Raw genomic sequence first — 12,151 nt, forward strand, 5'->3', positions numbered from 1 at the left:
CATGACCATGACTTCCTCAGAGAAAGTATGAAAATTTTACCTCTGAAAAAGGCACCAAAAAGTCTCCTTAAACTTTTCCTATCCAGAAAGGACTATGATTGCTATTCACTTTATATGCCACCAGTAATACCATACTTGATTATTTTTAAGAACCTTATAGAAGCATGAATGCCAGGTATCTAATACAGTAATTAAAAATATTTAAATGTAATATATCTTGAAAAACATTCTAGCTTCTTTTTTTTACCAAGGAATTTGTAACAAAAGAAGAAAGGCAAACACAGGTGTACAATGTAAGCAACCTACAGAAGTGCATTTTGCAAAGCTTGGGAGTATCAGTGTAAGACATTTATAATCCCAGTGTAGCCAAAAAGTCTCATTGGACTTTTAACATTTAGTTAACAGGAATGTAAAATCTTACAAGGGTTAAGTGAACAGTGAGGGGGGAAATCAGTATGGGAACCAGAAAGAGTAATTTAGATCTTGGATACCCTTCATTATCCTTTCTCAATTTCTGTGGGAAGGATAGGCTCCCTAAGGACCCATAAAGGGTCTTGTAACTGCAAGCCTCACAGAGTGGCTGGAATTCTGCAATAGATACAGAAGATCTGCAGGAGGAAATACAAGAAAAATTATCAAGTAGTTTTCTGTTTCAACTGTTTCCATAAGTGCAAATCTGTATGCAACCATCTCTGAACTAATTAGAATAAAGCTGTTTCTCCCTGAATCTTGTTGGGTATTACTGCTGAGTGAATGACCTGGCAACACCAAGTACTCCATTTATCAGCACACTGGAAACCCTTGGGCTTTGGCTCACTGAAGTTTAGGGATTCCCAGGAGCTTTAGCCTTTTACCAAGCAACAAAAGCTGAGCAGTAGGCTACAGTGACAGGTACCAGTTTTGTAGAGAGAAAAACATAATTATTTTATCATGTAATTACCATTTGGTCCAATACATAGAAAGCTGTGTAGTTACCTACTCACTTTCTAGAGATCCTGGTCTGGCAGATTATGTTCTCTACCTTTAGCAATGACCAGTGATTTTGTTTGCTTTGTGTGCTAGGCATCCACACAGAAATATTAAATAGACACATTTTCTAACTGAAAATTACTGGAGAAAGATCTTTTGCAATATTTTTTCAGCAGTAATGAATGCCTGGCACATCTAGAAAGGCAGGCACATATTAAAGGGACATATTTCTCACTCTACCACACCCAACAGAAGTTCCATGGCAATGAATGAAATAGATTTTAAAATTACTATGTGCATTGCTACAACAATCTCACTTCCCAAAAGGGAGTATCCTTTCTTTCAGTTATTTTCCTTTGGAACTTTATAGTAATTTGAAAAAGCAATTACTGCAAGTATGAAAACGAAACAATTGAAGTAAAAAGCAAAATAGTTGTTTCTAGATTCCTAATATGATGATGATGATGATGATGTACAAAGCTAAGCATGCCTGAGAAAGAAATGGAAATTCAAAACTGTCCCTACCTTCAGTGGCACTTCCAAGGCTGTAGTTTGCTGTAGGGACTCCATTATTCTTTTTACCAGTGCTGTAAGGTAAATTTGAAAACCTACAGCTTTATTTTCCATGTTAGAATTGTTATATATATGTATATTAAAAATAGTTTTTTATATTCTGTTACTTAATACCTGCATTTCTACATTAAAAATTATCATTTACAACTTTTTCAGATTATTTTAAAGTGATATTTTATCTCTTGAGAACAGTTTAATTTCCTTTTCTAAACTGAATTTTTGGGTGAAATTTGCAGAATTATTTAATTTATCTAGCCCATATGTAAAGAAGTATAGCACTACTACATTTCATATAAAGGTATGTAGAGCATGTGTGAATGCTCAGTGTTCAACTTCACTTCTCATAACTATCTGTGTGATGACATTTTATATATTTTAATTTTCTAACTTTCTTGTGCAACCATAAAACTCACTTTAAAAAAGAAGCTAGGAAAAAAGCCCACAAGAATCTGAACTTTAAAAAATATTTTAATCTTCAAAGTAAAAAGATCAGAGCCAAATTTTTTAAAAAATCATCTCTGTGGGGTAGTGGAGCTACCAGGACTCTAAACAATTAGCTTCAGTGTAATTCATGTAACTTAACAACTCATCATGCCATAACACTATGCTCAGTATTACTGTGCAAATGCATCTATAATTATTCCAAAACAATCATCTGGGATCAGATTTACCATCACTGGTCCTGCTAATTAGTGTTTTGCTTGACAAAGATTGCTGCTTCAACACATGCTGTTCTAATAAAAATCAAGGAGAGGATCAACAGCTTTTAAAATGGAAGGTACTTTTGGCTAGTGAAAGTGAAGCAGGAATACCAGGTGGCCCCAGAACCTGCCCTGCTCTGACAGGATGGGGGAATAAATAATGGATGTAGTCTTGTGTCTCAGAGGCCTGAGAAGGAGCAGGGGCTGTGATTTGAGCTGCCAGAGCAAACCCACACGATTACTGAGCAGCTTCCTTTGAAGTTATCCCTCACTGCACATCGCAGCTCTTTGGCAGCTGAGGTTAGAGGCAAAGGAGTGACAAGAACTCTAAGAAGCTGTGGATGTTGTTGCTCTGGCTGCTGCCAAAACCTTTCTAATGATGCCAGCAATGAAGAGCAGTCTGTAATGTTTCATGTCTTGTCACTGACACTGAGGCTGGCCTGATAATAATGATGAGGATAACCAGCTTCTGCTTGAACAGTGATCAGACCGTGCTGGCTCACTCAGATTTCTGTGCTAACGAGCTGTCATAAGCTTTTCATGAAGTCCAAACAGTAACTCAAAGTATCAGCAGATCAAGTGCCAGAGCTGAGGAAGCCAAGACATTTGTTGACACATCTACGTACAGTTACACCTGTACACTTGCTTCATGTCAGATTTGGGGTACTTCATGGTCCACTGTGGGGCAGAACAACATTTTTTCAAAAGCAGAAACAAACAGTGCAATCCACAGATTGTGAAAGGAGAAGTGCTGGCCTAAATAATTACTCATTTGTAATCCAGTCCAAGTCAACATGGCTATTAATAGAGGAGTGTTGGACTGCCTCTGTCTTGAGAAGCCCACTCTGAATTTCAACAAGCTGTCAGCTCCAGGAGGTCAGCACTGCAGCAGATGCTGGGGCACCCCAGCCAGGTGGGATGCCTTCAGAAGGCTCAGTGTGTTGCCAGTCAGTCCTGGATAAACATTTTTTCCAAGCTATGACTACACAAAACTTTTGAGAGGATAACACCTGAATTCTGCACTTTTCACGCAGAATCACTCAGCTCTGTGTGTTCCACCAGACACTTATGAAGGGCACACTCAACTCTGAGCAGCTTACCATTTCTTGTGTTTTTAGATAAATAAACAGCAGCAGGAGAGGAAGGAGGGGAACAGGTCTTCTTGACAAAACGAGTTCCAACAGACAGTAAAAGATGGAGCATGAGTCAGCAGCATCTCTTCCTGGGCTGAAATTAGTGAGGGATATGACAAAGGCTGCTGCCTCCTGTGCACTGTTAGATCTGCTCCCCCCAGGTTCTCTAGACCTCTGAATTGGACTAGTTATGTCCCATTTAGCTGTTATCCCCAAAAGGGGATCCATGATGGCAGCAATAACTGCAACAGCTTTCTCTCTTGGTTCACACACTTATTGCTCTAAGGCATCTGGCACAACCAGAGTTCTGCTGCATTCTTAAATACTCTTAATTTTAAAATGCACAGATTAAAGTGGCCACATCAGTGAACAAACCCAATGGTTCTTCATTCACTTTGACAACCATTAAAAACCTCTCCATGGGTTTGCTTCATTTTCTTCTTTCCTTTTTTTCTGTCAGTTCACCTCCCTGTTCTCTTTCTCATGTCACACTGACTTTTCTCTACCCAGAGTTTAGTAAAGCCATTCATTTCAAGCAATCTGAAGTTGTTGTGTCTGCATTTCAGCCTTTTGAAATCACTCCCTTGCAAATATCAAGAAAAAGCAAGAGCTGGATTGCCATTCCTGTTCAGTGGTCTGCTAAGACTGTAAACAGTGAAGAAGGAAGAATTTAAATACATTACAGTCTTTGCACAAAAATAAATAAGTATAGTGGCTGAATACATTTAGGCTGGAAATTTAAAGTTCTAGGTTTTGGAGAGACAAAATTCTGGAATAGTCCTTAGTGGGAGCAATTTTTCATATGAAGATGATAATTTATAAAAGAGACCATATGGCATGGGGGTATGTAATCACAGGAAAGGTTCCCTTTAGTCCTATGTACATAATATCTGATTCTTCCACTGTTTTCTCAAATCTCCTTGAAAATTTCCCTCTTTCTCAAGGCTCACAATAAATAATCAAACATGTACAACTATATCTTCTTTATCTTGTATACATTTTAGAGTGTAGTCACTAAAAAACAGAACCACAGTGTCTAAATAAATCTGTCTCTACCACTCTTAATTTTTGTTTCATTTCTAAGATTTAGACTGGAGACTTTGGGGATAATGATTATTTCTGTTCAGTCAAGAATCTAGTATATCTAGGGCACATAAATTATTAAAGTGTTCCTTTACAGCCAGCCATGTACTGCAAAGGCATTTGTAAAATGCTGTTCTCCCAATCTTTGCAAGTTATCTCTCAAAACCCATAGTCAGCAATTAGGAAAGCTGTTGATTATACTCATCTTAAAATGCTTTGTAAGCTAAGTAGACACGCTAAAATATTGTGCATAAAAAAATGGTGACAGCAAAGTTAAAAGATTTTAGAGGAACTGAAATTTTAACATGCTTTACCATACATTAGATTTTCTTGATACTGACCAGAATAAATATGCTTATTGAAAGTGCTGTGAATAGGAACAAAGATAAGACACGCATGCTTGCTGTGGAACAAAAGCTTATTTGTCCCTATCAAACTGAAGACATTTTTCAAGCGCACTCACCTATGAAATTATGACTCTAGAAACATGTCAAAGCTGGCCAGACATATGATCTATGGAACAGGAATTTTTGCAAATTGAAAGCTATCTAGAGGCATCTTTAGTTTACGCACCAGTGTTTTCCAAGCCAGAAAACGGCACCTCAGAGGACAGAAAATGTCACTAACTTGTGATGACCAGTTCATTCTTTTGTTCTTCTGTTCCTGCAGTTCCCTTTTGAACATGTGCACATTTTAATGCAGTTGTCTCAGTATCAAGTAAGCATAAAATTGCAGCAGAATAAAGTGAAATTTCATGTAATCTGTATGCAAGCCAAAAATGTGCACTGGGCAGATGTTAAAAAAAAGTATAAGATACCATTCTTTGGGTAGCAAGTGATCTTAATATCAACATAAATAGGTTTAATTTATATTGATTGTTGGTTTGGTTTTTCTTTTTGGTTGTGTTTTGTTATTTGGGTTTTTTTTTTTTTTGGTTTTTTTTTTTTTTTTTTTTTTTGACTGGTCATTTCACTGTTCTTAAATTTAAGGTAAGGACTTCAGCTGAAATATTTTATACCTAGTAAAGTATTAGAAAAATTGTTTCAAGCTCTACATTGTGCATGTATCAAAAATACAAACAGATGCAGAAATTCTTTATTTCTATCAATACTGTATAATTATAAATGAATTCTAAAAAAAACGCCCTTTAAAATTACTCTAATGCACTGTGATATTGAACACAAAGCACTGGAATACATGTATTTCCATAAAAAGATGTTATTTCAAGTACCAAGTATCTTTCATTTAATTATCACTAATGGATACAATCAAGCAGAGAGAAAGGCATAGAAGAGTCCACAGTAATTGCCACTGGCAAAGTTCACCTTTCAAACTCACCAGCTATTTATGGAACACACATCAGAAGCCAGATTCTACAGTTGTAACTACGGGTATCCCTTGACCGTAAAAAAAAAAATTAAAAAATTGACTTTTCTTCCCCACAAAGCGTGTTCCCCCTTTTAGCTGTAATGCATTCAGCATAATCCAAAGCCAAAGAGGCAGTTCAAACACAGCATGGAGCACCAGTGTCAGAAACAGTCTCACAAAATGAAAAATTGAGTTCTGCCATTCCTAAATACTCTTCCAGAGTCTGAATTGGGGACAGACTGACTACCTGATTACACAGACTTCAGGACTCAGAGGCACTGAGCCTTCTCAGATCCAAGAACCCAGTTTTTGGCATTCCCATAGTATCATCTGCCTTTCTGCTTCCTGGGCTGCTGGAGAGCTCAAGATGTGAGGAAGCCAGACAGGCAAGCTGGCCAGAAACCAGGCAGATTATTGATGGTAAAGCTGAGAGTCTTCTGCCCAAGCAAAACGAATTTCTGCCAAATGTTTTGATTTGAACTTCCCAAGCACCCTCTAATAGGAAATTAGGATTTTAAAAAGCTCTTTTGCTGTCATGTTCTTGCCCTAAACAGAGAATTGAAGGAAACAATATTCCACATCATTGATGAAAATTGCAACATTCAGAGTACTATGTGCTTCATTGTATTTCAAAGTATGTCAAAGCTTGGGCAGTCAAAACCTTATTATAAATAAATGATGTTCTGCCTTGTCCATTCAGAGCAAGCCATATGTGCACTATAAAACTGTGGGCAATGGATTCTTTTTGAAGAAGGTATTCTTCCAAAGTACAGATGAGACCTTGAGATGACCCATCTCATGCAGTACTTTGTGCAGAAGTAGATCAGAAAAAAAAGAACACTTCTTTGCTTGTTTGCTTGTCCTCTTGTTTATTAGATTCAAAAGATTCCAAATCATTTGTGCATTATTAGATGCACTATAAATGGGATTTCTGTATATTGTAAAGTCCTGGGAATTCTTATTAGAGCATATGAAGTCCTATGCAAGACTAAAGAAAGTGCCAATACTACAATTCCTTGGGGCAATTTTCAGCTGCCATTCAAGAGAGTCTAAGAAGCAAAAGAACATTTTAATGTTGTGAAGTAATTCAAAAGAGACTCTTCCATCAGGGAAATGCTGCTGAGAAGGCTTATCTCCTGCATTGTGATCTTATGAAACAATACTATTTACCTTTATGTTCTTAATTTATAAATCTTAAAAATATTTTAAGTTTCATGTTCATTCTACAAACAAGAAAAAGGAGACATATTTCTTGATGCTTTCCTGAAAAAGTAGATCAGAAGCATGAGTGGAATCAGAATGCAAACATGCTGAATAGTAGGCCAGTACTTCTTGGATCACATTAAATGCAGGAGAATAACACAGCACTGAAGTGTAATCCATTAAAACCCTCCAGCACTGCTCTTTAGCTTCAAGTCCACGTCCTTCCCTTTACTGAGCTTTGTGACTGTACAACTGAGATTTCTCTCTGGATCATTAAACTGCAGGCTGGAAACTGCAAGTCAGCAGATTCTGTAATTTAAAGTTTCTGAATGGACAAAAGCTCAATAGATATGTAAAGACAAAGCTGACAGCTAAAGAATATTGGCTAATAAAAACAAAAAGAGTAAGGATTTTTAAAAAAGGGTGAGAGAAATTTAGGTAAAGAGATGAAAACTCTATTTGGACTTTCAAAGCACTTAAGTGAATTAAGAGCACACATCCTACTGACTCCTCTTTGGTTTAACTCTCAGATATCTAATCTGTTACTTTACTTAGCAGCTCCTGAAATAATTGGAAAATATGAGGAGAAAAAGAGTGTTCCTATTTAGTTTCATCTGAAAGGAATCTAGGTCAACTGTTCTCAGGCTGCTCTGTGATGTGAACTGAAACCATTCCCACCAAGGACTGGGACAATAGGGAGATGTGCTTCAGCACTGTTGCTGGCTGCAAGTGAGATGCCACTGCAGATCCACACTTTCTCTGCTATTCAGATCAAACAAAATCCTCATTAATGACTGAAGAATTGCCAGCTTTGGACCCTTTTAAGACATCTTGGATTAGTTCTTCTACCAGTAGCAGAACTACTTGCAAACCACAGTCGGAGAGGTTGAAAGGCACCTTTGAAGGTTACCTGGTCCAGCCTTGCTGCTCAGAGGGACCACCTCGAGCTGGTTACCCAGGACCTTGTCCAGATGGCTTTTTTACATCTGCAAGGATGGAGACTCCACAACCTCTCAGGGCAACTTGTGCCAGTGCTCAGTCACCCTGAGAGTAAAACAGTGTTCCCTCATCTACAGAGGGAACCTTTTGTGTTTCAGTTTGTGCCCGTTGCCTCTGGTGCTGTCACTGGGCACCACCACTTCCTCTATGCCCACTCCCTTAGGATATACACATTAGCAGGATCCTCTGAGCCTTCTCTTCTCCAGGCTGAACAGTCCCAGGTCTCAGCCTGCCTTCTCCCCCCAGACCCTTCATCATCTTTGTCACCCTTTGTTGCACTTTCTTCAGTCTGGGGAGCTCAGAACCAGATGCAGTACTCCAAGTAAGGCTCTCCCAGTGATGGATAAAAAGGAAGGAAATCAATATCTCAATATCTCTTTTGTGTAAAGAATAAGACAAGTTATCATTCTTCTGTTCTGACAGGAGTATATCTGAAAGTTCCTGTAATGAAGAATTTCCTTTTTTTTTCTTTGGCTCTTAGGGCAAAGTAGAGACAAATTGAAAAGTCAATCTTCAATCAGCAGAATGAAACAAACTTCCATCTTGAACACTCAAGTTTGGCAGCCTATGCTAAGTGCAATGACAATTTCCAAGGCATCTCATACCTCAAGACTGCCCAAGTCCATTTTCTAAAGGTCATCTTAGCAACTTCAATTATAGGATTATAACTTTGAGGCACAAGAAGGAATTTACAGGTATGTTTGTTCTGCACCCTGCAGCTAGACCTGGAGATCAGCAAACTAATTACTACACAGTCTAAACTTGAGTATTTGAATTGCACTCCTTCTGCATTTTCAGAAAAAAGCCTCCAGTCACCATATTTCCATATTGGGATAATGTATTACTATTATTCATATGATAGCTAGAGGTTTTTTCTGTTATACTTGAAAAGTATTGATTTTTCTGAATTTGCTACAAATTCAGACTAGTAATGGAGATCTAAATTTGACCCAATGGGGGCAGAATCTATGATTTTCTACATGTATAATCAACCATGAATCATTTTTATATTTTGGATATAATATTAGCTCTATACTTTATGCAAATTGATGCAAAATAAGATAATAAAAATCCTTCTATGCTGTCCTACAGATGTCTTTCAATGCACTACACTTCCTAACTCTGAAACTATGTCACTTTTAGACATTTTCTGAACAGATATTGCAATCTCCTATAAATTGTATATATTTTTTAAACTTTAAATCTGATTTTAATTCCTGTATTTAGAGGTCAAATGTTAATATCTTAACTGAATTCATTACAATGCCCTGAATATATTGAGCTGAAATACTTCCCAGGTAATTTGTTTAGATTAGATAGAGTTTTAATGCTCTCATCCTGAACTAATATTCACAAGAGGGATCAGTGATGAAATGAGACTAATATAGGAAATCGCACTGTCCAAATGAATGCAGCATGGGAAGGTGAAATTAATTTTTTATTAAATGCTTGTGCTATAATGGAAGATATTTCTTGTATTGCTTAATTTAAATCATTTTTTATATTTTGGCTAATGGGTTTAGCCAAACATTTTGTTGAGCTTCAAACTAGGTCAACATTTGTGAATAAACACTTGGTGCCTACAGGAATAAATCCACAATTTACTGGAGAAGAGACCCAATAGTCTTCTACATGCCCTCACTTGCTAAATTTGTACCAGATGCTGACACAAACCCTGGCTTAGGGAATACTGTCTGGAAGTAAGCCAGATGAGAGGATAGAAACATAGGCACAAACTTTTACTAACCTTAATCTTGAGAGTGCCATCATAAAGGTTTCTTATTACAAAAAAACAGTAAACTAATTTATAAATTACAGTGTGGCATAATCTTACATGAAGAATGGAATAATTCTTTATGTAACAGCCCCTAATCTAAAGTACTTTCAAACTGGTTTATTTCCCTCAAAACCTTGGAGGAAATAGTATTTACTTTTACAGGATTCACACAGTGGATGATGAAATCTTGATTAAAAAACTAAATACAAATAATCATACTAATGAATTCCAAATGAGTGTATCACATTTTACATATGAGGCAGTGGTGGAAAACATTCAGAAAACTCTGCTTAGTATACATTTTCTTAATTGTGAGAACCAATGTGCTTCTTCTCACTACATTAGTTCTTTATTCTCTAAGAGGAAAAGAGTAGAAGAGATTTTATTTACCTGAGAATTCCTGGATTTGAGAATCTTCTACCTCAAACAACAATTCGTCGTGGATCTGGGCAATTAACCTGAAAAATTTCAGAGACATCAGATAATATATGCAAGAAATTTTTAACAGTGCTTTCCATTCATGGATAAGTTAGAGTGAAAATAAACATCCAAAGAAAATTTAAAAATCATTAATGGATTTAAGAATTGCCTCTCCCTATATTCTGGAAACATGAAGGCCATAGTTGCAAACCCAAATTGTGCTTGCCACCTTATAAATGTCATTCATGGATTTGATGACATAACAAGGTATCACTTAAAACCAAACTAATTTGCAGAAAAAGACAAGAAATGATGGAGACAGACTACATTTTGTTAATATAGTTTGGTTTTTTGAATTGGATATAAAGAAGAAGTTCTTCCTCATGATGGTGGTGAGGCACTAGAACTGGTTGCTCAGTGAAGTTGTGGATGCCCCATCCCTGGAATTGCTCAAAGCCAGGTTGCAGGGGGCTTGGAGCAATCTGGTCTAGTGGAAGGTGTCCCTGCCCATGGCAGGGGGTTGAACAAGGTGGTCTTTATAGTCCCTTCCAACCCAAACCATGCTGTGATTCCATTATTTAAATTAAATGTCACTTGTAGACTTTTCTTAATATCTTTTCTTAATAATAGCAGTTATTCAAGTAAATAATTCTTTACAAATGGCTGAAACATCAATATGGTTATGACTTATAACTTTTCACAGCTTCTTAAGATAGTTTCACACTGCCTTAAATTACAGTGTGACATTGACTAACAGTGTGGTGAGCTCTAATAATAGATCTTAAATTATTAGTCACTTACAACACAGTCAGAAGCAGAATGAAACAGATTAACATATTTTTAATAGGAAATTAGGACACAGGACACAAAAAAAGAAATAGATGAAAAGTCCAGGATCATCTATAGCAAGAGAACACAGTTACATGAAAAGTTGTAATTTCTAATTCAAGTAAATTAATTAAAACAAGAGTATCCTGATAACCATTGAAATGACATGCAAAAGGTACAAATCAGAACAGTGAATATTAAAGATGAATAAACAGTCAATCAATTGAATAAGTGAAAATAATTGCATTTATTAAACCAGTCCAATAAAAACACAATAGACTGATTATTGTTTGTTCCAGAGTAGTCTCATGCCTTCAGTCAGGATTAAAGCATCATATATTCTGAATATTTGGTAAGGAAAAGTCCTTTCTTAGAAGAACTTACAATATACATAAAAACTTCATCATAAATTTTTCAGGATTTAGGAATGAAAGAATAGGATTTTCAAAACCTCTCAGCATTGTAACAACTGATCACCTCACCTCCATGCTATAAGTAAAACAGGAGGAGCAGGTTTGGACCAGAATTAAGTGCCATCTTATGCATGTCCAAAAACCTGTGGAAGCAATGTAAATTAACTGAAATTTTCTCTCTGGACAGCAAAACAGGCTTGATACAGCTCTACACGCTCCTGTTCACCAAATGAATGCAGCCCAGCTCCTTTAGCTTAGCTCTCCATCATGGCTAAAGGACATTTCTGTTTCTCGTGCACATCGTCCTGAACATCGCAGCCCATCAGCTCAGCTGCATTGCCAGTTAAATCAGGAGCTGCTTGGAGCTGCAGAGTTACACCTGCCCCATCTTACACCTTTGTGATTAATTTGAAGTTCAGGACCATGTTCTGTCTGCTAAATACAGAACTAGAAGTTGGCATTGCTGGTTCTCTGTCTAGCTCTGCTGCTCTCCTAACCAATGCCTTCAGTTAGAAAATGGGAATAATATTTGTGTGATCTAAGGAATGAGTATTTCTAATACACTTCTATTTTCAAATGAAAGATATTACAGAAGATTTAATTAACACTAAACATGATTTCCTAGACTGATGTCAATAATGAAATAGTACACACTATTTCCTCCTTAATCTTCATCAAACAAGA

The 12,151-nt window shown here is 36.8% G+C and overlaps 1 protein-coding gene across 1 annotated transcript in view; it reads right to left on the reverse strand.

Moving 5' to 3' along the window:
• POLN (DNA polymerase nu) overlaps window positions 1-12,151 on the reverse strand; it is an 89,916-nt gene that overhangs the window by 1,427 nt on the left and 76,338 nt on the right. Inside the window, exons 23-24 of the mRNA XM_054291270.1 lie at window positions 10,197-10,264; window positions 1,495-1,556 (exon numbers count right to left, since the gene is read on the reverse strand). Coding sequence (XP_054147245.1) covers window positions 1,495-1,556; window positions 10,197-10,264 — 130 coding nt within the window. The remainder of the gene's footprint in view (window positions 1-1,494; window positions 1,557-10,196; window positions 10,265-12,151) is intronic.

The sequence above is a fragment of the Melozone crissalis genome, unplaced genomic scaffold, assembly GCF_028551555.1.
Source record: "Melozone crissalis strain CALT ecotype California unplaced genomic scaffold, PUWL_Pcris_2 ptg000006l_1, whole genome shotgun sequence".
Taxonomy (NCBI): Eukaryota; Metazoa; Chordata; class Aves; order Passeriformes; family Passerellidae; genus Melozone; species Melozone crissalis.